General features: G+C 38.7%; 1 protein-coding gene across 1 annotated transcript in view; it reads right to left on the bottom strand.

Moving 5' to 3' along the window:
* Positions 1-27,288, bottom strand: part of LOC115607319 (probable acyl-CoA dehydrogenase 6) — an 84,514-nt gene that overhangs the window by 27,691 nt on the left and 29,535 nt on the right. The window contains 1 exon segment of the mRNA XM_030484517.1: positions 3,545-3,674. Coding sequence (XP_030340377.1) covers positions 3,545-3,674 — 130 coding nt within the window.

Here is a 27,288-nt window from a genome sequence, read left to right as displayed (position 1 = left end):
TTTATTTAGGATTATGCACTAAAATGCAGGTATTGTAGAAGAAGAGTCATATTAACAATTACCTTCTTCAGATCATGCAGTTTCTAAGAGCTACTAACGTGACTGGTGTCCTGCTGCTACCACACCAGCTCTCAAGGCTGCCCACCAGACAACCTGCCATCGTCACATGGCCAGGCTATCACCAGAAGCTGGAGAAACCTCAACGGTATAGGAACAGAAGGAAGCTGTTTCAAGGAAAGCTGGTTCAGAAGCAGCTGCTTGACTTCGTGTTGCTCTGACCAGGTTAGACCTTCACAGGTATTCAAAACCACAAAGCAGTAAACTGGCTATGGCTGCAACATAACTAGCCATCATGGCAGTGATGCTTAATGATATGTTGAAAGCTGCATCTATAACAGCCTCTGCTCTGGCTTACCTTATGTGCACTACACAAATTAAGTACTAAATGTGAGAATGAGACAGATCAGTATGTCTGTTACTGAAGAAGCAGAAAATCAAGCCTCCTCTTATGCTATGCTAGTGGGAAAGATGCTCCGCTCTGGAATGGCGTCCCATTTTCACCCTTTTCCCAGATGATCAAGTAAGTGATACTCCTTTTCAAACCTGCTGTTCTGATTGTCAGCTGTAGCTTCTCTCCTTTACAGCAAATGGGAAAAGAGACAGTAAAACTAAATTTTTGATATTTACGCTCAGTTATGCTGCTGTTAGGGAGGAGAAAGAATCGGTGATGAGTAAGCTGATGAAATAGAAAAGCACTCTCTGACCACTAAATAATCATCATTATTATTTATTTCCTATAAATACTAGGAGGAAAAAAAAAAAAGCTTACCGCCTACTGCCAAGATAAAGGAGCTTTACGCTGATCTAGTATCGTTATGTGTCACCCTATAGGTTTGTTTAAAGCCCAGGGAAAAGTATTTCATTTACTGTCTTAGCTGAGATCTGCTTTCTCCACTCCACTTGCAAGCATGAAAGCAAGTGAAGTATTATATCTGAATGCATTTGAAAGACCTGAAAAAGAGTTTTGTTCAGAACCAGGTACATCAAAGGTCAGATCACTGCTGACAAAAAATTTTGCATTTAGTTTAGAAAGTGCTATTGCTTCACTTAGAGGAATCGGGGTGGGGGAAGGGGAGAGAAGGGGAAATGGAGCAGTCTGGGCATCTTCAAGTGAAACAAAACTATTTTCTCCTCTATTTGTCTGCACAATAGAAATGCATATAAATAAAAATCTGCAGGGTTTCTTCTAAATATGATCATAAATATAACTTTCTGAAGATTGCAAAAAAATCATAATGAATGGAGTAAAAAGGGGCAGGATCAGTGAACAGGCAAATATACACAGGTAACATTTTCGAAATGTATTATTTATATAAATTAAAACTGTTACTACAATCTACTTCCCATTTTAGTGAATATCTCAAAGACCTTCACAAACTAAGCCTCGGAATAGCTTGTCACTGAAGTGAGAAACACAAGGAAGTTGCAGAAACAGCATCAGGAGGCATCCTGACTCTTGATCTTTTAAGACTTTATTTTTCCAAAGTATGAAAATTTTAAGAGATGTGTGCATATGCATATGTGTATCCATCTGTTCAAACTGCTGTACTGTCTATATATCTAACTGAGGGAACATCTTTAATTTATAGTGGCAGAGCATTTTCATGACATATTACATTTACTGGGTTGGTTTGCAGGTACACCGATACATGCTTGATGAATGCGAATATAGCCCAAAGTTATGAAAGCCAACAATGGGCTCCAGACTTCTTTTTTGAAGTTTTTTTAGGGGATGATGGTTGATTCTCATATTACTGTTTACTTTGTGCATTGCTGATGCATCATGTGTAACAATGTATAGGTTAAGATGCAAAATTTGGATTATCTCTTTGAACTTGTTTAGGATCACCACAGCACACAGGTACCTTTAAAGAAGCCATCCAGGTTGTGAATGCAATTTGAATCCATGACCCAGGACGAGTGGTTAGCCCTCTCACTATATGGCATGAAGTAAAGCTGCAGCCATGCAAAATTTCCTGCAGCAACCACTTTTTCTCTTTTCATTACCAAGTTTCATTTTTACATCTGAAGAGTGGTAAACTGCACTGTATAACTAGTCAGTGGAATTGACATAACAGTGGAGGAAAAGTTCATTAATACAGATGCAAATTCAATTACAGATTTCATCATGTTAAAAACATTTTCATATTTACTTTCCAAGAACATCCCCTTTAGGATTTTACTAGCACAGATGTATGTAGATTCACTGCTTTACTACAGCAGAACAGAGTAACAGACGGCCAAAAAACTGCAATGGAAAAAAAAATCCTGTTGTCTTTTGCCCACAGATTTTTTTAAACTCCTGGGAATAAAAGGCTATCATAGGGACAAGTACTGTTCTCTGAAGTCTTTTAAAATACTACTTTTATTCTCAGTTGAACTATAACTGAGCTACTATTGAAACAGACATACTGAACTCCATGCTTTCAGCAAGTTTTTGGTGTATTACACAAAGGTGAAGAAACTTTAGGAAAGATTTCCTATGGCTGAGACCTCCAAAGACCTCAGAAGGATGAATGGATACCAAGGGAACAGAGCCTACATTCCAGACCATACAGTGAATAAAACCACCAACAAACAACCCAGCCCTAAAATGCTCTTTACAAAACTTTCCCTTGTGTATATCTGTTTTGTGTGGAGAAATTCCTGACTTCATTGTCATGATTTGAATTTAATTCCCACCCCCACCTTCCAGAGTTTTAGGCATTTCTGTATTCCAGGGGCAAACTGCTGGACCAGCCAGTTGCCTCCCTGTAGTTCTGCAAACTGCTGTTTTGATGCAGAATGTCTGTGAAACTACTACATGAAGAAGAAACTGACAACTGCCACTTCTACTGAGGGAGGAAAAAACCCTAACAAAATAGATTCAGAAAGTGCATGAGCCTGAATGAAAGCAAATGACGAAAGGAGAGCACTGACACAAGCAGATGAGAAAAAGCAAAATGAGTAATTGCCTGGAATGGGCATATATAATAAGCATTAGGATTCACACCAATATTGACTATTACTTCTGAACAGACACAGCGAGGAGCACCTTGTAGAGCTGGAAAACAGCAAGTAAATTATAAAATAGAATTAGACGGAACCTAATCATTACAACCAAATACATTCTTAGTATGGCTGCAGTGGGATCTCTGACTTAGAAAGAACACAAACATGAATAGGGGATTCTGGAATTAAAATTGTTTTATTGGTTCTGGCACCAAGGTTCTGTTTTGTAAACATATCATCTACTATTAAATAAAGCCTATGTTGTAATATGTAATATCCTAACGTTAAAAAAAAAAAAAGAAAAGATTATTTTCTCCCCTAAACCAAACAGAGAAGTAGACAGTAGGTTTCTTTCTCACGCATTACTGAAGAGCAACTAGACAGTAAATCCACACAGTAATGGGGTTTTTTTCCTAATTTTATACGAATTGAGTCTTAGGCCAAAACACATAACTACTTGGGTTTTAGGCTGAACCAAACTTCTGAAAATTACCTTGTAAGAGAAGGAGTAGCCATGCCAGCTTGCACTCCAATAACCATAGGAATACCTCCACAATGGATATGTCCCAGCTCTTCTGCCACTGCAATGCTATAGGAGAAGTCCAAGCCCATGCCACCATATTCTGGGGAGAAAAAAACTCAAACATATGACACTTACATTTTAGACTGGCATAAGAAACAAGGAAAAAATAAAATATTGAAAATATTACTACTGCAAGGACTTGCCAACTGCAATTTCATTGCTAAATTTTAAATATTTGACAATTATCAGCTTTCCTTTCAGAAAAGCAATTCCATGCTATTCTTTACAAAACCTGAATTTAAAATTACACCCGATCTAATTACCTGTGCGCACATCAGGTCACCTCTGAATATCTTAAGCAGCATCATTGTTTTTACTGGAAACAGCAGGGAAAAGTGACATGCTGCTGAAAATGACACCAGAAGGCAAAATTATTATTCCTAACATCAAGATCATATGAAGAAATCACCACAAGGTAAGAAGTGCTTTTATTTCGTCATGATAATGCCTGACACCCACTCTAACCCCCAGTGCACTCAAGCAGACCTCATCTTCCTCACACACTGCAGTCTAGTCAACACAGAGCAAGACCATGTGCAGGTCACATCCCTACATTAATTTACTGCCATGGCTCAAAATCCACAATAGACACAAGTACAATAGTGAATACGTGTATTTTGTACCCTGGCACCTGGTCAGTGCACTCATTAAAGCATTTTTCATTAGCAGGAGGCTGACAACCTGGGATGCTGGCTGGGCGCCAGCACAGGCTGTTCCTCCTCCCCACATTCCAATCCGCAAATTCAATTAAAGAGAGTATTATTCTTCATCTCCTTCTCATGCCCAGCACTGTTAAACCCACCACGTAGTGAAACACAGAAAAGGGCTACGTTACTATGATGAATGAGGTAATTTCTATCTGTATTAAATAGTTTATAGTCCAAAGGAAATACAGTGAGAAAGAGAAGGTTACTGCTTGACGTCAGTAGTTGATTGAGAAGCTGTGATTAGATAATGCTTTCCTTCTATTTTGTTTTGGATTTTTCCCCCCCCCTCATTTGGAGACCAACTAAGAAAATTTCAAACAGATACCACCCCCCACCCCTCACACACACAATAAGGGGCAGGCGACCCTCTCCATTTTCACTTGCTGACATCAGACACTATCTGAGCTCAGGCCTCTACTGAACTGCTTTGAAGTTTTCAAAAACCACCATTAATTAAAAATCAAAACACCACAGCGCACATAAATACAGGGCTTTGTATGTTATCATCTGTTTCCTAAGCCCACAGAAACTATCTTTGTTCATCCTTTTTCTGCAGACAGAAAGGAAAACACAAATGGAAAAGGCTAAGTGTGAAGTTCAGTTTTCAAATAACAGTTCTCCTAAGGTCATCCTGAATAGTCTGAACTGAAAAAAAAAAAAAAAAAAAAAGATACTTTTCCAAACTTTTATCTGAAAATAAAGAATGTTTCTTAAAAATATACACAAAATTAAAATTTTTTCTGGGAGCTTAAGCAGTACAGTGAAACAACAGTAACATGGGAATGTATTTAGCATAACATATAATCCAATTCTCTTGCCTTTACAGAGTCCTCATCAATAAATAAATGCTCTGAGGAACAGTAAGGAATGTATGTGCAAGCAAAGGCAAGTCTATTTAAAGATGTGTGGTATGAAAGAGTTTTTGCTAATTTTATATGAATCTATAGCAGAGTTATAACAGATAGACTCAGTTCTGGCGTTACACAAATTGCTTTCCATTTGCTTGTAATTTTGTTTTTAAACAGTCAATCATTTTATTGGCAAGCTACATTTATCAATAATTTTGTCTTTGGTTTTGTCTACTGAGCAGTTATACTTCTGTGTTTCACTTAATTTCATGAATCAAAACCTTTGTTTCTTGATTTACTCAGAGCAACTTCACAGGAGGAATGCTATGCACAAAACTGACCATTTTATGCAAGTGTATGGCTTACATACATTGTTTGCTCATATCATGATTCATTATACATTACCATGTAACAGCCTTGCCTGGATTTCATTTGAGTTTAGGCACTAAGCAGTACATTTTAAGAACAAAATGCTGCAAAAGGCCAGCTCTCAAAGTGATGACACTGAAGGAATTTCCTACAGAAGGGAGGAAACGACCAGAATGAAGCCTCAGGAGCTGAGAACAAGTAGAAGGGGGAAGCCCTGCCAGGCAAAGAGATGATGCATCCTCCAAAGATTTTTATAAGCTGGGGTTAGATATTGCAAGAGACAACCACAGATGCAGGCCAGCAGGAAGGGCAGAAGCAAGTGGTAAAAGCATTAATCAGACAACACATGACCTTTCATCAGTTCTCTTCCAGGAGCCAAGGAGAAAAAGTTTCATGGAGAAGTGTGAGTGCTTTGACATAAGATTATTGGGAACACCTCTTTTGAACCCAAAGAACTTGACTGAGACAAAGATTCATTTGTCAGTGCAGTCTGCACAGCTATATCCCCAAGTAATTTGGGTAACTGATGCCATGGCTAAAGACAGTTGTGTCCTATCTCTTTGGAGAACTGGATCTCTGCACCAAGACATGCTGCCAGCAGTCACACAGAGCAGTAGCAGGGAGTGCTGGCTCTGGACACCGATGCAACTTTCTTTTTTCCCCAGGCTTTCATAGCCCTGCTGCTGGCACTCCAGATAGCTATTCTGGGGCTGGCCCAAGCACATCACACTGCATGCCACTGAGACAAAACCACCACGCCATTCTTATTTCCACCTGCTGCAGTGATGACGGTGAAAGTTTTACTGACTGAATGTTTAATTTTTATTTGGAATAAGACTTCCCCTTCTTCCGATAACTCTCATTTGCAACAAGGGAATAAGCTGGTGGTAGAAGGCTCATGTTTGCCAGTCTCATCAACAAACACCACGTCCTGGGAGTATCTGTACAATGATGTACTGCTAATAGGTCAATTTAATTTTCATTCAGAAAAGCAAACACCATGCTCAATATAATTTTTGGTGAAAAACCCATAATGAAAGGAACCAAATCAATTTCAGATTTGATTGTTTGGGGTTTTTTTAAAGAACTGCAAGCTATATTCAAATATTAATGTGAAAAACATTTCTAGAGTAAATATTTCATTTAACTTTAAAATGAGATGAGTGACCTTTAGAGAATTGTTTGGCTACATATCCATTTTTAATTTGGAAGAAATATTAACATTTCTTATTAAAGAGAATGAAGCAAAGCAAAACTAGGCAGAAAGTCTAATGCACTAATGCTTTTATAATTCAAAACTGGTAGAAAAAGGCAACTCTGCTGTATTCAAATTGTTACTGTTTTGATGACAGTAGCATAATTTGCATCTGTTAAATGGCTTAATTTATATTTCATCCCTTGTTCGATTTCAGGTTCTTTTACAAAGAAATTAAATTATAAAACCAAAAGCAAGAAGACATGAACATGTAAATAAATAAAAGATTTTGCACTGCAGACCATGGGAGGGATCTATGGTAGACTAGGGGAAAAGTGTGAGGAGAAAGGAGCAGCAGAGAGGAGGTACTGTGGACTGACTGCAACCCCTTATCTTCATCTTCCTGAGCTGCCTGGGACAGGGAAGGAGATAGATGACTCAGGAATGAAGGATTGAAGCTGAGCCTAAGTAGGAGGGGAAGAGGATGTGGGGAACATGTTTTAATTTCCAAATGCTTCTCACTACACAAAACTATTTTAATTGGCAGCAAATTGAATTAATTTTCCCCAAGCCAAGTCTGATTTGCCCATGACAGTAACTGGTGAGCAGTCCCCCTGACTTTATGTCGAGAGCTGAGCCTTGCCATCGTATTTTCTCCTGTGTTCTGTTGAGGAGGAGGAGTGAGCAGCTGCATGGGTGTCTGGCTCTTGGCCATGGCGAACCCACCACACCACAATCAGTATATTAACCTATTTTTCTTTTAGATTAGCTCTGTGCTTTTCTACTAATCATCACTAACATAATTTTACGCACACCCCCAAAAAACCTTCCTATTTTATACAGACCAGCTTATTTCTACATGTTAAGTTTGTGATGCTGCCAGTGGAGTGGGAATCCAAGAGAAAACAGCAAGTTTAAGGAAAATATCATTTTTAAAAGATACAGATGTACATTCTACAAAATCTGATAATTTAGAGTATCAGGACATTTATATTTGAATACAGGCAGGCAGCAAACATCATGCGCAAAAATACAGATAAAAGAGCATGACTGTCTGATCTTCCTCTGCAACATGTCAAAATAGAAACACTGAGATGATCAGTTGGGAGAACAAAGGTAAAGAATGTCTATGAAAAAGGACTTCAAAACGCAAAGGAGAAGCTGAGGTCTTTCATACAATCATTTCATTTTTGCAAAGAATGACACATTTCTTGTCACTTGTTCAGCTACAGCTTCCGTGTTCAATTATGAGACAGGCTTGAAGTCTCTAGTCCAAGCTTTGTAAGAGTTCAGAAATTTCTGTATTTGGAATTTGTCTCTGAACCTCATCTAGTAGCTGTCAGTGGGAATGACAATATCTGTGGTGAAAAGTGTCTATAGGTGAGTTGAAGCAAGGTCAAACAGGGTGTCTTCAGGGCGTCTTACAAGTGTGAGTGAGCGTGGAAAAAGGAATGGTGAAAACACCGTACAGCTGCATCAGTAACTCATTCATAGAATCATAGAATGGTCAGGGTCGGAAAGGACTGAAGATCATCTAGTTCCAACCCTCCTGCCAGGGGCAGGGATGCCTCACTCTAGACCATGTTGCCCAAGACTCTGTCCAACATGGCCTTTAACACTGCCAAGGGCGGAGCATTCACCCGTTCTTTGGGCAACCTGTTCCAGTGCCTCACCACCCCCACAGTAAAGAACTTCTTCCTTATATCCAACCTGAACGTACCCTGTTTAAGTTTAACCCATTGCCCCTTATCCTATCACTACAGTCCCTAATGAAGAGTCCCTCTGGGGTATCCTTGTAGGTGCCCTTCAGATACTGGAAGGCTGCTATGAGATCTCCATGCAGCCTTCTCTTCTCCAGGCTGAACAGGCCCAACTTCCTCAGCCTGTCTTCCTGTGGGAGGTGCTCCAGCCCCCAATCATCCTCACGGCCCTCCTCTGGGCTTGCTCCAACAGCTCCATGTCCCTCTTATGTTGAGGACACCAGAACTATACACAGTACTCTAAGTGAGGTTTCATGAGAGCAGAGGGGCAGGATCACCTCCTTTGACCTGCTGGTCACGCTTCTTTTGATGCAGCCCAGGATACGGTTGGCTCTCTGAGCTGTGAGTGCACACTGAAGCCGGCTCATGTTCAGTTTCTTGTCAACCAACACCCCCATGTCCTCCTCTGCAGGGATGCTCTGAATCACTTCTCCACCCAACCTGTATCTGTGCCGTTCTTAAATGCTTTTATAATTTATCTTGTTTGTTTACATGGCTTCCAAAGTTCGCATAAAGTGTATCTACACCAAAGGAAATCACACAGTATTATTTCTAGTATTGGCACCTAAGTCAGTGCGAGAAAAAAACCAAACTTGTGCTCTTGTTTCTAGTGATTAGAAAGACAAATAAAACATGAATCAACTTCCATTTTGAAGATAGGTCTGAGACTCCTACATCTGACCCTAGGATGACACTAGCATGACAGAGCTAATTGCCAGTTTTCATCACAGCCTACAATTTTAAATCAACAGAAGCAAAATTTAAATGTTCAAACCTTACTCACCTGTCATAATATAGCTCAAGAATTTCAACTCCAGAGGACAACAAAGAGCCCGAAAGTTACATAATTGCAAATGTCATCAGGTAGCATTAGGTAGGACAATACAGAAATCCTACCATAATTCCTTTCCTCTTCTTTACATAAAAGGTTTTTAAAGTATTACTAAAGGTGTACTCTCCATGTTGTGCAATTTCCCACAAACCCATTCTGAAAAGTTGAGGCTGATCAAGCTCAGAAAACATCTCCTGCCTTCTTAGTTATTTGCTTCTTTCTGGGTACAGTGGGGGAAAAAAACCCTAACAAAACAAAACAAGAAAACACCCAACTAAAACCGCCCCAAATCTAAACAAATAATCCCTTTGTACCAGATGAAAAGTTTGCTTTAACAGATTACCTTAGTCAGATGGATCAAACTCCCTCAGTTTGACTGCAAGTTTGTCCCAAACTAGGAAAAACTAGTGCTTTATAAATTAGTTTCATTGGTCCTAGAAAGATTGGAACCACATACAGTAATTGATCTCTCACAGATACTCACTAGTTCATCAAAAAAATTCAAGGCAAATAAGGACTAACCAAAGTTTCGCTTGTAGTTTCACTCTTGTAATCCAGTATTCTTTGGAAAAGGAAAAATGTGGATTGGCTGCTCATTCCTTTTCAAACATATATAATTAGCAGCACAAGTAAAATCCCTGAGCAAATTGTGTGTTTCTGCACTACTCATCACTACAGAAGTCATCACGGTTGCTACTTCAGAAATAAAATTTGCTGAAATGAGTAAGGTGATTGGATCTATATAGCATCATTTTAGATAAAGACAGAGGAAAATACAGGAGAAACTTCCCACATAGTGTAAGGGTAAAAAAAACCCTATAAAGCCAACACAAAATACCAAGCGGGGATTCATTAGTTCCTGCCACTGAGAAGATAAATGCACCACAGAGACCTGGCTGCAGATGGGGGCAGCATGTTAAAGAGGGTTCAAAGCTGTATAGGACATGATTTAGAAAGCCAGAGCAGTATATTCTAAATGCCCAATTGACAAGAGCTGCACCTGTTACTCTCTGATTTCCAAAAACCTCCTTTACAAATGTGGAAGTTTTCCTTTATTTTCTAAATGGTTATGCAGTGTCACCAGGTGCCATCTGAGTCAGCAATTACATCTGCATGAATCTTCAAACTCAGAAGGATATCAGATCTCTTCAGAAAAATAACACAACATCCCAAAATTATATACAAACAATGTTACAGGGAAGGAAAAGCTAAGATGCACAGTACAATAGAACAAAATATCCATGTGGCAACACAAGAAACATTAACAGTGTAAAAAAATGCAGTAGCCAAGAAAACAAAAAAAACCCAAGGTCGCACACAGTTCCAAGCGCCAGCTATTGCACCAGCTCCAACTCAGAGAAAAACTTCATGTGATTCCTCAGTTGTCTACCTGCTTTTAAACTGAGATTATTTCCATCCCTCAGCTCTGACCCAACACCAGTTCCACAAAAGCCTAGTTAAGCAATCCTACAATTTTATTTTTTTTTAAGATAAAAAAGTACAGACCTCAATTAGTGTATGTTTGAAAACACCAGGCCACCTAAATGTCACAGCATAAAGAAAACAAGAAAAAAACACCTGAAAAGATGAAGTCAACAAGTGTATGAGCTGTGTATAAGCTGAATATCACACCTCCTGAGCTTCAGCAACAAAGCCATGCTACTTCTCATGGGATTTCTCTTTGGGCAAGCTCATAAACAAACTGTAGATAGCCTAAGTATCAGGAATATCACCTCTGCAACCTCCCCTCTGCTTGAGGTCAACCAGCAACAACTGCCAACCTCCTTCAGTACATTGAGCATATTCATTCCCACAACCTATTGCATGTTCGCCTGCTTCAAGCTTTGCTGGTCAATGCTCAGTTTTATTTCTCTGAGTCAGGCTTATCCAGCAGGGAATACTGCTTCTCTCCAGCTTGAAGGTTGCCACCCTTCTGAAGAACAGGCCAAGACTGCATCAATGTTCATCAACACAGTGAGTGTCCACTGCAGTTCTACTAACAATATCGTGAATCAGCCCTCAGAGGCACTGAAATCTGCCTTCAGGCTCAATGAGGCATCTGTCAGCCCATGTAAAATGTGCTCTTCCTCCCAAGAAAACAATTCCACAGCTGCTCAGCTAGCTTCTTTTAAATGTGTTCATTCATTTGAATAGGTAATAAATCAATTAATCTCACACTTGTACAGGAATGAAGCAGGTACATCATCTTTATGTGCTGCTGGTGCTCCTATTCAGGATTCTTCCTCTCATGTGAACTACCACAAACTACTACAAAAAGTTCACATTACTCGGCATCACAGCAAATTTTACTCCAACAGGATCTGAAGTGTGAATACACAGATAGGTATTATAACAAATCTACAATAATATACAGACATTCATAGGTGAACATGGAAAGAATATGGAAGTAGGCTATCAACAGGTAACAGACAGAGAGAACCCAAAGAACTTTCTCCAGTTTAAACACAACAGAGAGATAAAATGAATTACAGGACCAAATAAAAGAATGTACATTTTCAAGGATTTTTTAAGAGCTAGATGAAAAGGGGTCAAGATCTGAGATCAGAAGAAATTATACTTGCTTTTGTAGCAAACCCTAGGAGCAAATTGCAGACTGATTACTTTCATTTCTTAAAGGCATCAGGATAGAGTTAATACTCAAAAGATCCAGAGCTCATTCTGACTCCTCTGAATTCACATAAATAAATAAACTGAAAAGCAATACTATGTGATTCAGGGATTAAACAGATTTATTACATTTGCTACTTATTAAAATTTCTATGATAAGATTTAATACAAAGCCTGAGTATTTATCAGCTGAAAGCTGTGTTTAACTTTCTTCCCTATCTTTTATTCCAGTCCAAGCTGATAAATAGCTTGTTGGAAAACCAAATTTGTCCAGCATGGAAAACTTTAGCCACTTAGCTGTCACACCCTAAGACATAAATTTTACTAGATCATAAATTCCAAAACTTGCAATCTCCAGATGGAGTTATAAACTGAGAATTGAAATTGCGGGCATGGGGGGAGAAAATGGGGGGAGAAACCAGCATTTGACAAAATGCTGGTTTTGGATAAATTCCATAAAAAAAGGATTTCAGAATGTGTGCAGTGAGTAATTAAATGAACTTTGAACATTCTCTGGAGTTAGCCTGGCTAGCACAGGGATTTTAGTTCAGTAGCACCAAACTCAGAACAGAAGCACACCGCAGGAGGCTTCCACAGGAATTTCTGGTCAGCACAGGCTTACAGGACCAAATGATTTTCCAGTGGCTGACTCCTTAATTCCTTGAGAAGCTGGGCAAGATACTGAAAACAACAGGCCATGTCACCCCAGACTACCTGCCACATTGCAGATCAGCATAGTCTTACCACAGTCACAGTGAACAAATTATTAAAGAGACATCTATCAACTTATGCTGCAGCCAGAATTACACCCTTCTGTCATTAGTAATTTCCTTGTTTATAAATATTAACAGGCAAAATCCTCCTCAGCTGGCAAGGTCTGCATCTGCAGGCTGATGCAGCCATCAGTGTGGGCAGGGCTGGGACCGCCAGTTCCACAGCTCCTCATCCCCAGCAACTCCCAAGCCCTCACCCCATGCGACAGCCTGTTGTGCTGCTGGAGCATCTCCAGATGTTTCAATTGCTGACTACAGCAGAGACCAAAGGAGAGCGTCTTCTGCGTTTTGTGATTGCCTGTGAAACCTGATTGGTTTTGAAACCGCTGTTGAGTTAGCAGAAGCAAAACAATAAAAGAGCATCCCTATTCCTGAGCAATAGAGTGTGATTAGCTGTTAAAGAGAAAACCCAAATTTTCAGTTTTTGAGGAAAGGTCATGAGTTTGATCACAAACTGGAAATATAAGTCAAATGAAAATGCAGAAATTGGAGTATTTTTATAATACAAAATTATATTATTTTGTTAGTTTGGTTTTGTTTTTTTCCAAAAGACAAAGGAAATTTCACAATAAAGGAATCCTTCTGAAATGAAAATGTAAGATTTTTCACAGTGTCAAACTAATGCATTTCCCCTTTTTCTCCAACAAAATAGACATTTCATTAGAACTGATGTGTTCCTATGTTTTGCTCTATTCTTGATCATTTTAATGGAAAAAACATTTCATTGACAATTTTTATTTGGTTTAAGAAGTGTGAACAACACTTTAAGCACTATTCAAGAGCTGAAAATATGTGGTGTAGTTCTCATTTTTGCCTATGATTCTGTGTGCATCCTTGCTATTAAGATTTGTCAGCCAATGTATCATAAAACACATTATCCCTCTCTGTTTGTAGAAGAGCTAACAGAAGAGCAGGATTCTAATCAGAATCTCTGACCTGAAATATGCTACATCACTGTTTTTATTTATATTGAAATTGGAGGATGTGCCTTACATATGGTACTGGCCACAAAGAAATGGATTTTCAGTTTAGAGCAAGGCATACCAGAAAGCAAATGTCCCATTCAAGAGTATTTTCTTCAAAAGAACCTTCGACTCAAAATATTATACTATTTCTGTGACCATTCCATCATCCCTTATGCTATGCTCCAAGGAATTATCATTGAACAGGATTATATGTTTCTTCATATTCGTATCTGTTCTGAAGTCAGTAACAAATCAGCACTCAAAACCATGAATAGCAAGTTATTCCAAGGGTCAATGACAGCACAGAGTGGATAAAATTTTAATACAGTTTACTCCTAAACACTGCCTAATTAACAATTATCTGACTGACACAATGAGGTCTGTAACATACATAGAGAATAACCGAGGGCAAAAGGGAACAATTGCGTGGTTAAAGTTATCTGTAGAAGAGTGAGATGAGTTAAGAAAAAAAACCCCACAAACCCCTCCAGAAAACCCTTTCCACGTTCCCTGACTCCCAATCCTACCTGAATTATAACTAATTACCTTGTGTGTTTGCACCCAGTAATATAATTACCCTTTTACTATACAGTTTAACTGTAATTTTTTACAATACAAATAGAAAATAGTTTTAGTCATAACAAGTTAAAGTCTACGGTAAAAGTGCATTTGCACTACTGACTGGATAAACACTTGCAGCTAAAGTCAGACCTCTTTCAATCGTGAATGCTATCTTTCCTGCTTACAGACCATTCAAGAACCCAATCAGGGACATTCTTGCATTCTGCTACCACTCAGGAGCTCTGAGAATGTCAGACAGAGACTGGCTATGCAGCTCAGTCATTTGCTTTTTTTATAAGTAGCTATACAACAAATTATATCTCAAATTCTTGTTCTTAAAATATCACACTAGATTTACATAGTAATAAATGTATTCTTCAGGAAAAGAATACCTTGAATATGTGGTCACATGAAATTGAATTCCTTTGCAAATTTACTATTCCATATGCTGAGTGATTCTGAAAGGGAAAACATATTAAATCAGCATATATATTGAATGTATTCATACTTACGGGACAGCTCTGAAACTGAGATGTAAATATTCATAATTGAAAATAAAAGCAGCAAAACAAGTTCATGTATATGGAGGAAAAAAAAAAAAATCTTCCCAGAAATAAATTATTCCAGGAGATATTTGGAAAATTATCTTAGAAGATAACAACTTATCTGAGTTGTTATCTTCATGGCTCAATTATCTAGCCAGTAACATATCTTCCCTTAAAATCAAAAGGAAAATGCTATTGAGGCTGGAGTCCTCTCCACCTTCCACCACCTTCATGTTTCCCCCATCTCTCCCACGCATCTACAAGTAAATGGAAGATGGGGAGGATGGAGGAGGGAAAGGTAGCTTTTGATGAAGAAAGCAAGCACTTGCCAGAGCTTTACCATTTTTTAAAAATTGGTCTTGTACCATGAACGTTCCATTGCACCATGCATTAGATCCATCTAATTGCAAACAATTTTAAAAACATGATAGGCTTGGTAAACATCCATCAGATACCAGGAGTTTATTATAGTGTTGTGTATACTGTTTCTAAATGACAAACATCTGCAATCCCAGTCAATTTGTTGGTACATAGGTGTAAGAATCTCCAGAAACAGAACACGCAATTATAAAATCATGTTAATATATTAAGGCTTTTTGGCATGTGTTTTGAGCGTTTTACATTCTGTAAAACATTTTGAATGTTTTACATTCCTTTCTGTCTCATGCAAAGTACTATTTTAGAAACACATCCAGTTTTCACAAAAATATCTGCCTGATTTTCATATGCCCCCATCCATCCAGCTGTAACACAACAGGTTTCCGTGGCCATGAGTGCTGAGTGGCACAGGACTCTAAGGAAGGGAAATGAAAAGGATTTTATCACCATTGGAACCTTTTACCATGGTTAGACAGCTCACTGTGTAGCCACTGTTTTCCCATGGTCTCCTGGACACTGTTTCGGTTCAGAGAGAGAGAGAGATTTTCCGCCACCTCCTTATTACTCTTAAGCCACATCTCTAAAGACCTGGCTGATAAGCTTTCCAGAATTTCAGAGACACTCTAAAGAGGTGCTGAGATGAACTTGTTTGCTTATTTATGAGCAGTGCATAACACGGGAGGTAGCTGGGCATGCAGGATCATCCTGACAAAGCATGCTAGGAACCCACTGCTGGTGGACCTTTGGAGTTCCCCTGCAGCCAAGATGCTGTGGGCTTTCCACATTGCTTAGCAGACATGCAAATGTATGCCCTGGAATGGCTCCGGTGGGGACATGAATCCCACACCAACTTCAGACTGTCTTTATAAACTGCCCAACAGCCAGATCAGTTGTTCAAGTTTGTGAAGCAGCTTTTTCAGTAATGCTAGAATGATCCAAATCCAGAGCTAGACGCAGAAGAAGCAAAGCAATATATAAATGGCCACAGATTTTAATCAGTGACCCATTCTAAAGCTTCTGCAATGCCTCACACAGAATCATAGTAAACATATTAAAACTCACAATCCTCATGATGTTGAGAATACTGCATATCCTTTCAGCTCTGCGTTATTATAATGGTTTCTCTCCTTTTAAGGGCTACAGCTATTTGATAACTCATTATGCTTAATGAAAATCCAGTTTATAGCATCTCTCAACATTAGATAGCCCCAAATTGAGTGATTCTGGCAACTCTAAATTAAGAACGAGCAAAGCAGCAGTGACTGTGCCTCCTTTCTCCCAACTACATCATTACACTGAACCATGAAGAATGAGGAAGCCGACACCAAAGACATCAATTTATGCTCCACTCTCACTCTGTATTTAAAATAGTTTAGGAAAGAACAATAATATTGCTCATTGAATACTGAATGACCTCAAAATTTCAATAATGTTTAAGATCTTGCAGTACTTTAAAGCCATGCAATACTGAAGCAGTGAGAAGTTACATTAACTATTGCTCAAATGTAAAGCTGAAATTCTCTTTCCATTAAAAAAAAAAAAAAAAAAAAAAGGAGGGGTGGTAAGATAAGCTTTTCTATCTGGAAAAGATCACAGCATCTCCTAGGCTACAGCCTCACCACTTCAAGACAGAGGCCATAAAACAAGCAAATCGTGAATTAATGCGTATCTTCTTCCTAAAAAAAAAAAAACCAACACCCAAACAAAACCCAGAACACAAACACAAAACCAGAAGCAAAGGAAAAAAATGGCTCATTTATGTTGCTCATGTTTATGCAAACACGGTGACTGTAATGACACAGCTACACATTTTCTATTTTTTTCTTACAACACCAAGTGTTGGTGAAGCGTCATTTCTTGTTTGAAATCCTTCTCACATTGTGACTGTGGCTAATGCTGTTTTCTAAATTTTAGAGTAGCACTGGTAAAGTATGGACTAAACTGAGTCATTAATTAAATCAAGACACGAAAAATTAACCAAACACAAACTCACCGAAACAGCATGCTAAAACACAGACCTTAGCAATTATGCTTTCAAATCAAACCAAGTCACTATTTTCTGCGTTTTAAGGAGGTTTACACAAAATAATCAGATACATTTCCTATTGCACAGATCCTTTTTATGTGTTAGAAATACTGCCATGAAAAGAAAAAAAAAACCACAAAAGAAACCCCAACCTACTATTATTTCAGGAAAATTCCTGTACTTAAGAGCAATACTGCTGCAGACTGAGGTTACCCTGGCTAATGTTTTACCACTAGAAAATGTCTCCCACTTGCAATGTAATTGCAAGTCACTCTGCAAGATTTGGCTTCCTTCTGATTTTGTGTTGGAGTGGTTAGTGCTGCTGGAGTCCTATTTAATCCAGCCCTGCAAGTTGAAAAGATGTGTGCAGCCTTTTTTTCTGAAAGCTGGTAGAATAGTGTTAATGTCAAGTAACTTCGAGCAAAATAGAAAATGAACTACTAAACTTTACTATATTGGGATAAAGAACTTTAACAAACTGGTTACTCTTCTTTGAAGATGAGTATGGATAAATCAAACAACACATCTTGATATGATTTTTGGTTTTCTTCCAGTTGTTTTCCATCTCTCAGTGTGTCCTTCCATACCAACTTTCCAGAGCTTGGATGGATCTTCAGACAAACCCTGTTCTGTAGTTTGTGTTTCCCATGCTGGCATGGGATGAAACTGCTTCCTAATTTCTCCCTTGTTGAAAGGTCTTCATCAGTGTAAGCTGAGCACTCCCCAGTGCTGTTCCTTATGCTCATGAAGATTCTTTTGCCACATTCAGGAAGCGTTTGGAATATCCTAGTGAGATGAATGGGCATTGCTGATCTGATTGTTTTGGTGATTACAGACACAGAAAAGATGGAAAAAACCAAACCAAATTTATACAGATTTTACAGCTGGATCAGGAGACCTCTCTGTTTAGACTGCCAGCAATGGAAAATGTAGGACAAGAAGGTTATATAAAAGCTAGTCATATTGGAATTTAATTATCCCTAATGTTTCTCTATTGAGTCACTATTTTTCTTTAATCTGACCTTTAGCAAAGTTTCTCAAGTGCAGTCAACAACAGCCACAGTCCTGTGCTCTGCCCATCGCTGAGCAAAAAGCCCTCACCTCCTCACACTGGCTCGCTGCTGTCCTCATTTCTTGATGGTCAGGTTTCACTTTGGAGAGGGTACCTGCTATCAGGTCTTTCCTGCTGAGAAAACGTCATACTAAAGAGAGGGGATGAACGTCCATACCTCTTACCCCTCATTTACCCACTCATCTACCTTCATTTTGTCATCTCCTTGCATAAGCGCAGAAGCATTTTGTATGCCTTTAAAATAAATGGCCAGTGAAGCGATGAAGTCATGGTATTATATCACAGACTTTCTTTTACTACTTCGTAAAAAGACAAAGAATTCTTTCCCCTTAATGATGACAGCAGGATCCATAAAACTGGTAAAAGGCAGGGAAGAGGATGGTGTGGAAGGACAAAGTAACTTAGAAAAAGATGTCCTGCCTGATATTTAACATTGTGTTTTTTATGGTCTCTATGGAAAAGTAAACGCTGCAAGATAACCAAGAGAGATATAATGAGCAAATCTCTTGACACATGAATTACGGGATTTTGCCACAATCTTGAAGAAGTCAAAGGAGGAAAAAAAAAACCCCAAAAAACACAACCTGAAGCTGGGAAAAGTGTAATTAATTAAGGAACACAATAGAGGAGTAATTTCAGGGAAGCGCATGGGGAAGGAAGGCAGACAGAAGGAAAGAGTGATGCTCTCCATCATACAAAACAAAGGAGAAGGAAGCTTAAGAATAAAAGTATTTTATTTTTAAACCTAATTCAATGAAGCAAAGGGTGGAAGGAAATATGAATCCTCACAACCATCTTGGTATGTGCTCTAACTGAAGATTCCTCTTGGTAAAAGCAATCAGTAAGAGAAAGCTGCTCGAGAGGCAGGTGGAGACCCTGGAGAAACAAAATCCAGCTTTACCATGTGGTACAGAATCTCAGAAGCTCTCCTCAAATACTAGTAGGACAAAATGCAAGTTGGAGGCCTCCAGAGCAACCTAGTCCTCAGGTGGAGAGAAGTTGCCAATGTCCACTATCCAGAGCAGCCAAAGAGACACCATGGTGACCTTCTTGTAAGTTAAATCAAGAAATTCAAAAAAGTTAGAAAAGTAAAAAAAACAAAAAACAAAAAACAAAAAACAAAAAACAAAACAAACAAACAAAAAAACCAACAACAAAAAAACAAACAAACAAACAAACAAAAAAAAACCCTAAAAAAAGAAGAAAAGTCTGCAAAGTCTGCTTTTACAATTTTGCAGCCAGGCATCTAGTTGCATGTTTTAATAGATTAACCTTTTTTATTGACATCCCTTAACCTTCTCTGGTATATGAGTGGCCTCTAAGGAAATGGGCAGACACAGGACAAACTTAACCACAGGGTGAGGGCACACAGCCCTATAGAGACTGCCACTCCAAACACATATTTGTGACTTTTACCAGCTGGGACTGTTGTTTTCCTCATCCCATTATGAAGATCAGTTTGAAGATAACAGGTTATCCCTAAGTAAATATGAAACACTGCACCTTCTGCAAGCAGAGGTCAGCAGGGGAATTTTAGACTCCTGGCTCAGTGGTGACTGTCACACCACCTTGCTGCCAGCAGCACTGCTGTTATTTCAGCCCAAGCATAATTTGCCTCCACCTGTTTCCCCATCCCTCAGCCATACAATCACAACTGCCTGAATGCAACAGAAAGAGTTAGGAAATAACTGATACTAAAACTAGTTTACAGTGTACTTCAGTAGTTACTCTATTGCCCTGCACAACAAATTTGGTCCCTACTTTTAATTCTTAGAAGGATACTTTTTTATAAGCATGACCTTTTAATATTTACATTAGCTTTCAAAGCTCATTTGTGACAAGAAAATATGCTTCCACGTAAAAACATCCTTTTTCTAATGCTAACAGCCACGCTACACACTCATTAATAAATGTCACTAACCACAACAGGAAGACTGTCTGAATAATGCAAAATTAAACTAGATGTATATGAAAAATCTCCTGTTCCATATCCAAGCTCTATATAGGAAGTTTCAGATTTGTCTATTTAATACCCTACTTGAGTCTTTTAGATGACGGAATAGCAAAAGATACGAACAAAATCACACCAATTTTGTGGTTTGTTCCACAAAATTTACTTTGAAAGTCTTTCCATGGCATATACTCTCTAACTTCAAAGTGATTTAACAAGCTGTCTAGAGGGAGTAACAAGAAAAACAGGAAAAACATCAGTCTAGTTATCTTTTTCCTAGATTATTTTCCCATTAGTTTAATGATAAATGATTTCACATTTTTCACTACTTTCAATGATGCCAGGTTTCTTTTACATGGAAACAGAGCAAAACTTAAAAAAAGGAAGGAAAAATAAAGAAAAAAAATTCACAAGAGAATTCACTGCTGGGAATTTACATGCGGCTATATATGCAATTAAAGTGTTGAATTGCATATTGAGAACTTATAAGCATGTGTTTGAAATTGTTTAATAACCACTTGTTCTGAAAAAATTTATGACGATGCTGAAGACAAACTGCCTATTGACAATACCAAACTGATTCCCTTTTCAATATTCATGCTGTGGCACCATTCACTGAGAAGATACTTATTCTATCTGCTTATCTATAAAGGTAAATGCTCTTACTGGTGATTACACAAGAAAGACTTGAGGACATGAGAAATAAAGCCATGTAACTCTACAGATATATTAAATGTAAAAGTAGTCTGTGTATAAATTAAAGAATATTCTTTTCTTGAATTCCTACTTATATACTTCATACATAAGTATTAATACTGACCACAGGACCTCCTCTGTTTTTATCTTGACTTACTAAGTTACAAAAACTAATTTAAAATGCCTCATTGCACTGTTATTTCATAGGAAAAACCTTTCAAGCATTCCCCGAGTTTAATGGGGAAAAAGAAAAAAAAAAGTAAAAAATTCATTTAAGTCAGTGTTTTATAAATAAATCAGGAGGGTGGGGAAAACACATAAAAACTTGGACAGCACCATAACACAGAAATTATCATAGGTGGTTGCACGACTGAAGATTCACAGAAGCCAGGACTCCCCAGTCACTGACATTAGGTCAGTCCTCTAGCAACTCCATCACAGTAAAAATTCAGTCTGGATCAGGCACAAACACATTTTTGTGCCAGAGCACACAGCAAGAGGGTACCTGCTCTACACCAACTCCAAAACTGAAAGCTGCTGCCTGATCTGGCCTGAAATCTGCTAGAGATGTACCCCTTCAAATATTTGTTAACGAATTTATATTGGTATGGTACTTTTTTGATACATTTATAGTAGCTTTTGGTCTCCCTGCTGTCACCTTAACTCCATGACCAAAGCAATGATACCAGAGAAGGTAGGTAACACATGAGCCAACAGCCAGAAGCTGAAAATAGCAAAACTGAGTCTTGAAACAAGACACAGATTTTAATCCATGAGTATAACAAATTGCTATAACAATCCTGCCAAGTAGTGTGCTGCCCATTCCTCTATAAAAATTCAAATCTGATGTCTTTTAAAGCATATACAGACATATGCAATATCTTGATGCTTTCCTTTGTTTTGTTGGGCTTTTTCCCCACCTTCAGGGGCATAATTTTTTACAGCAAATATTTGAGCGTACTGACAAGAAGTTTGCTGTCTTCCTTAACTTTTTGCATTCATCTTGAAAATATCCTTCAGAGAGCCATAGGCCATAGGCTGAAACCTACTTATCTAATTTATCCACACATATTGGATTTGATGAGTTGATTACTGCATGGAACTTAATTACCCATATTAAACCTGGAGTCAGATGACATGCTCAAGCAGTCCCCTGCTTGACACTAAATCTGAAACTAAAGAATCCCATGAGTTCCAGAAGAGTGAGTCCCAGCTGCATACCTTCTCCTGCCCATTAAGTACAACTGGTGGGCCTCCAGCAGTAAGGTTTCCAGCTTTTGGTAGTAACTCTCACCATTTTATTTGCTGGTAGTTTTTGAGGCTGTACTTCTCCTTTTCTTTCATTGTCCTAAACAGCTCCTCCTTCCTTGTTTATGCCTGACACATACATTGTAATCACACACCTTTAATCACTCCCCAGCTCAACTACTGAGCTCTTTAATTGCTCCTACAAATCAATCCTTTGAGCTTTCTTTGTTTCTTCCTTGAACTCATTAGCTTGCCAAAAACTTTCAGGCCAAGACACGCCTAGCTAAGAGCTCCCACTCCAAATCCATCCTCAGTGTTAGTAAAATATGCAGATAATTTCAGGTTTGGGCAAAGAGTTGTAGATGAAAACTCCCTGAAACACAGGAAAAGTCAATTGCCTCATTTTTGAGCTCTCTCTAGTAATTACAATGACAACTCTTGCAACATTTGTGGCAAACAGATGCAGAAAGCAGCCTTGTAGCAAAGAAAAGAAAGAAAACATCTTAAAATAAAGAAGGGATCAAATTCTGCTTACATTTACATAAAGGATAACTGCAAGCTTCTGACAGTAGAACACAGTTCAGTGCTGCATACTGAACTTAAGCCTTTTACTAGCAGCAGCAGTCCAGCACCTCAGCAAAGTTATTCCAAGAGTCAAACAACTTTCAAAGAAGTGTCTCTTGCTGATGGAAAGATGGTTTATTACAATACTGCATTAACTACAGATAATCAAATAAAAGACACCTCACTTAAGAACATCCTCAATTGCTACTCGGGATTTGGAGCAGTTGATGTATGTAATACCAATTTTACTGCAAGTAAGAAATCTTACTGTTCCTTTTTTTAAATATGAAGAGTGACACAAACTGCAATCACCCTCCCTACTACAGACTTCAGTCATTCAGCCTCCAGCTCCTCCAAGAAGCATGAAAATAGCTACATTTCATCTCCCATATATTTCAGGAGACAGCTCTGTTTCCTTCATTCCCTCCTGAGATGGGAGGTTGGGAGATGAGTGTGAAAGCAGTCACAGTTTTGATGTCAGTGTGAAGAGCAAGCTTTCACACTGCATTACTGCAATTTACAGCAGCTGAGGGTCTCCGAAATGCAGGGCACCCCTCCAAATAGTAATTTATTTGGAAATATGTGTTGCCACTACACCAGGAGGAGTTGTAGACTCACAGAAAAAGAGTCTTGCTAATATTTTCCTATCACAGTTACTAATGTACTGGTTTTAATCATGCAGAAGTTGGGTTCATGCTGCCATTTGAACAAAATGACAGACAGAAAAGACTAATCCCCATATCACTGCATGACCAGACCCCACAAGGACAGAGCAGTTTCCCAGGCCGCAGGCTCTCTGCTCTACCATCCATGCCTTTTGCTGCCCTGCAGTGTTACAGATACATGGGAGAACAGCTATCCAGGAAAGATCTGCACAGTACGCTGTAGCAATGCTTCTGTGCCTGCAAATCCACTGCTAACAAGTCACGTCTAGCCACTCAGCAAGATGTAAGACCTTGGACTAAAGTCACAGTGAAAAACAAGCTATCAGCATTAAAAAAAAAAAAAAGACAGCATTGTTTTAGAAAATGTAGAAAAACCACCCCAATATTAAATCCAAACCATAAAATTTGACAATCTGAGATTGCTTAAGAAATCTTTACACAAAACTGCAAGAGTTACGAAGCATGCGCAAGTTTCCTCACTTCAATCACGCTGGAAAGTTTTCAAATTTCAGTATGACACATTTCTTGCAAATTTACAGTAATGACCATCTGTCCAGTAGTGAGAAAGAGTTTTTAATGCTTCACTGGAATTGAACTTGCTGATTAACAAATGAGTATCTCCAACTAGCTAAAGAAAAAGCACACTGATGCTCTAAGAAATAAGGCTTCCCCCACAGACCACCCATACCTGTAAACCCAATCAGGAAAGGGCCTTAAAAAATAAAAAAAAATAAAAAATTATATTCCACAAGCAATGCAATTGTTTTGCCCTTTAAAATTCATTGCAAAACAAAAATTGTTTGTTAATACTTCTTTAAAGCCTCAAAAATATATGTACATCTGAATGATGCTCTTAGTCACATGGTTTCATTTCAGGTAGTCCTGCGAAGGGTAGTGAGTTGGACTCAATGATCTTTATGAGACCCTTCCAACATGGGACATTCTATGATACTATGATGTGTCTTCACATGCATACACAAATACACAGGCATATATGCATAAGAAGACACACACATGTGTATTCAAAGAGTATGCAGGTACACACACCCGCAACATATCTTGCCACTATTACTCATGTTGCAGACAACATTACTGAAGACCCCTGCTTAGGGCTTACTGCCACTCACCCCTTCGCTCTCTGCAGATGGCAAGAAGAGGTACAGAGAAGGCTGAGGACATTTCATAGAATCATAGAATAGTTTGGCTTGAAAGGGACCTTCAAAAGCCATTAGTCCAACTACCCTGCGGTGATCGGGGACATCTTCAACTAGATCAGGTTGCCCAGAACCACATCCAGCCTGGCCTCGAACGTTTCCAGGGACTCTGCATCCACCACCTCTCTGGGCGACTTGTTCCAGTATTTTGTCATCTTCATTTTAAAAAATTTCTTCCTCACATCCAGCCTGAATCTTCCCTTTTAGTTTAAGTCTACTCAGCCACACCTGAGCTTCAGTCTTGACCTAGAACCACACCTAGTGCCTTCATAGGCACCTATTTCCTATTATTCTTACATCTGCAGGTCCAAGTAATTAACAGTCAATGTATTAGTCCAATTAGTTTCAAATTAAATCTTAAAAAAACTCAGAGAATTACAGCAACTAAACCATGCTAATTAAATATTGAAGTAATAAGTGGAAATAAGCATCAGCAGAGGTTTTTCTGTGCCCCACTCCCAATGCACAAAGGATTTAAGGGCATTTACTGGAACACATTAATTGATCTGTGAGCTTCTGCTTGACCCCTAATTTTTTTAGCATATTAAGGCTCTGTAAAATATGTATAAATGCATGAATATGTAAAGCACAGCTACTGAAAATGCCTTTATTAAGTTTTCGTTAGAAAACATAAACCAGTGAAATACTTCTAAAATATCAAAAAAAGCTCCACTGATGTGTAACTAATGTAGGAAAAAAAAATACTTTTGACAATAGTAACATACCATCTCAAAGCAATACAAAAATATTACCAGTATGCACAATATATAGTAAAAAAGCACTCCTCCAAAAATAGCACAATAATTCTCACAATAATCTGAATATATGCAATATCACAGTAGCCCACCAGCATAGAGTAAGGAGTATATATTATGAAAAATGAATCATATGGGTAATTTGACAATAAGCAGAGAAACAGTGAGGACAAAAAAAAACATTAGTGAAAGTGGAAGATAGGATGGAATTTTGTTTCCATAAATATTTATAGCATCAGTGATGATCATTACTCTGTCTGGCAACCCAACAAAGGAAAAAGAATTATATTGTGATATCTTTCGCCATCATGTCAAGGGAAATCCTGTCGAAAAAGCAGAGCTCCAGGTGCTCTGCTCCCACTGTCATGTGCTTCTCAGGGCTTTGCATCACCAGCTCCCCGCCCAGGCCTCCCAGCAGCAGACAAGCAAGAGGCAGCACAGGGGGCAAGTGGCTCGAAAAAGGCTGCCATAGCTAGTACAAGGCAGCCAATAAGCCAAGGGAGAAGATGCTTTCAGCTCATACCTCCATGTGGTGGCACTCGTTCTTGTCTCACTCCTCTTACCCATTAATGACTTTCTCAGACACTCAGGAGCTGGTTATCCTTGAGACCTTGAGCTACCCGGCCAAGCTTGGTAACATCCAAAAGTATGGATAGCTTAAAGAAAACTAAGCACTCAATAATGTAAGAGCCTTTTTATATGTATTTACATATAAAACCAATTGAAAACACATCATAGGTTCCTAACAACAGCTTTCGGTGCCTCCTTGCTTCCAAAGACCACCACTGCAGCACAGGTAGCATCATTATTTCACCATGGGTAAACCTCTGCCCAAACTTTAAAAGCTGTTCTGGACAAGACAGGGGTATGGTGACATGTGCCCATTCCCAGAGTCGTCAAATTCACAGGTGACTCAGAGAGCTTCCCTTGACTACACAGAAGTTGCAGGAGATATTTCCTGTCCTTTAATCCAGGGCTTATTAAAGTCAGTGAGGATGCTGCCTTTAAAAATCCCTGCAAGCAGGACTCGTCACCTGACTCTTCTTCCCCTTGCTCTGCGTTGCGCCAGTGTAATCATTCTGGGAGAGAGGAGAGACCTACAGCAGTTAAACATTTAGGGCAGACCAACTGATCTGGTTACAGGCTTCAAGGCAGCTTGAAAGCTTCATTAGAAACCAACAAGGAAAGATGTTCTAAGGATGTAAACAAAGAGGAAGCATATTTATCACATTGATTCCCTTTTCTCATTACAATATCAATCTTTAAAAAACTGAAATTGCAAATACATGCCCAAATCTCATTGATGTTCAATAGGAAAAAAGACAGTAGCATTCAGACCTTATCTTGCACAGCAGCTAAAGACAGGCAGTATTTGCCCCTAAGCAGTTAAAGTGCAGATAAGCGACAGGGATGCTTTATTCCACTAACACACAAGTCTCAGCCAGCCACCTGAGCGTTTAAAGCACTGTTGCAAGAGTAAGACACAAAAGATGACGTATGGTCTTCACAGAGTATCATCTTGAAAACAAGCTTACCTTTAATCCTTTGAGTTTGTTCCCTTGCAGAGTAGGTTGCAACACACATCTCACAAAAAAATAGCAAAGGAGGGTTTTGATTCATATACATGATAAATTCAAAGCCTATGTTAAGCATGGGTATTTTGATCTGGCCCTGCACTTTAAAATGATTCCATTTTTTCCCCTAAATGATGCCCTGATTGGTTGCAGTTTATTACTTAGAAGTAAAATTGCAGCTGACCACACATTAAAAACACATTTGTGGTATTCTTGAGATTCTCCAGGTTCAGCTGCAATAAAAACACCCTGGCCAATTGATTTCACAGCCTGATGTGTGAGCAGCAAGAACATTTTCTAATATGCTTTTAGAACATTCCCTATATTT

The sequence above is a fragment of the Strigops habroptila genome, chromosome 1 (assembly GCF_004027225.2).
Source record: "Strigops habroptila isolate Jane chromosome 1, bStrHab1.2.pri, whole genome shotgun sequence".
Taxonomy (NCBI): domain Eukaryota; kingdom Metazoa; phylum Chordata; class Aves; order Psittaciformes; family Psittacidae; genus Strigops; species Strigops habroptila.
This window is presented reverse-complemented; position numbering and strand designations above follow the sequence as displayed.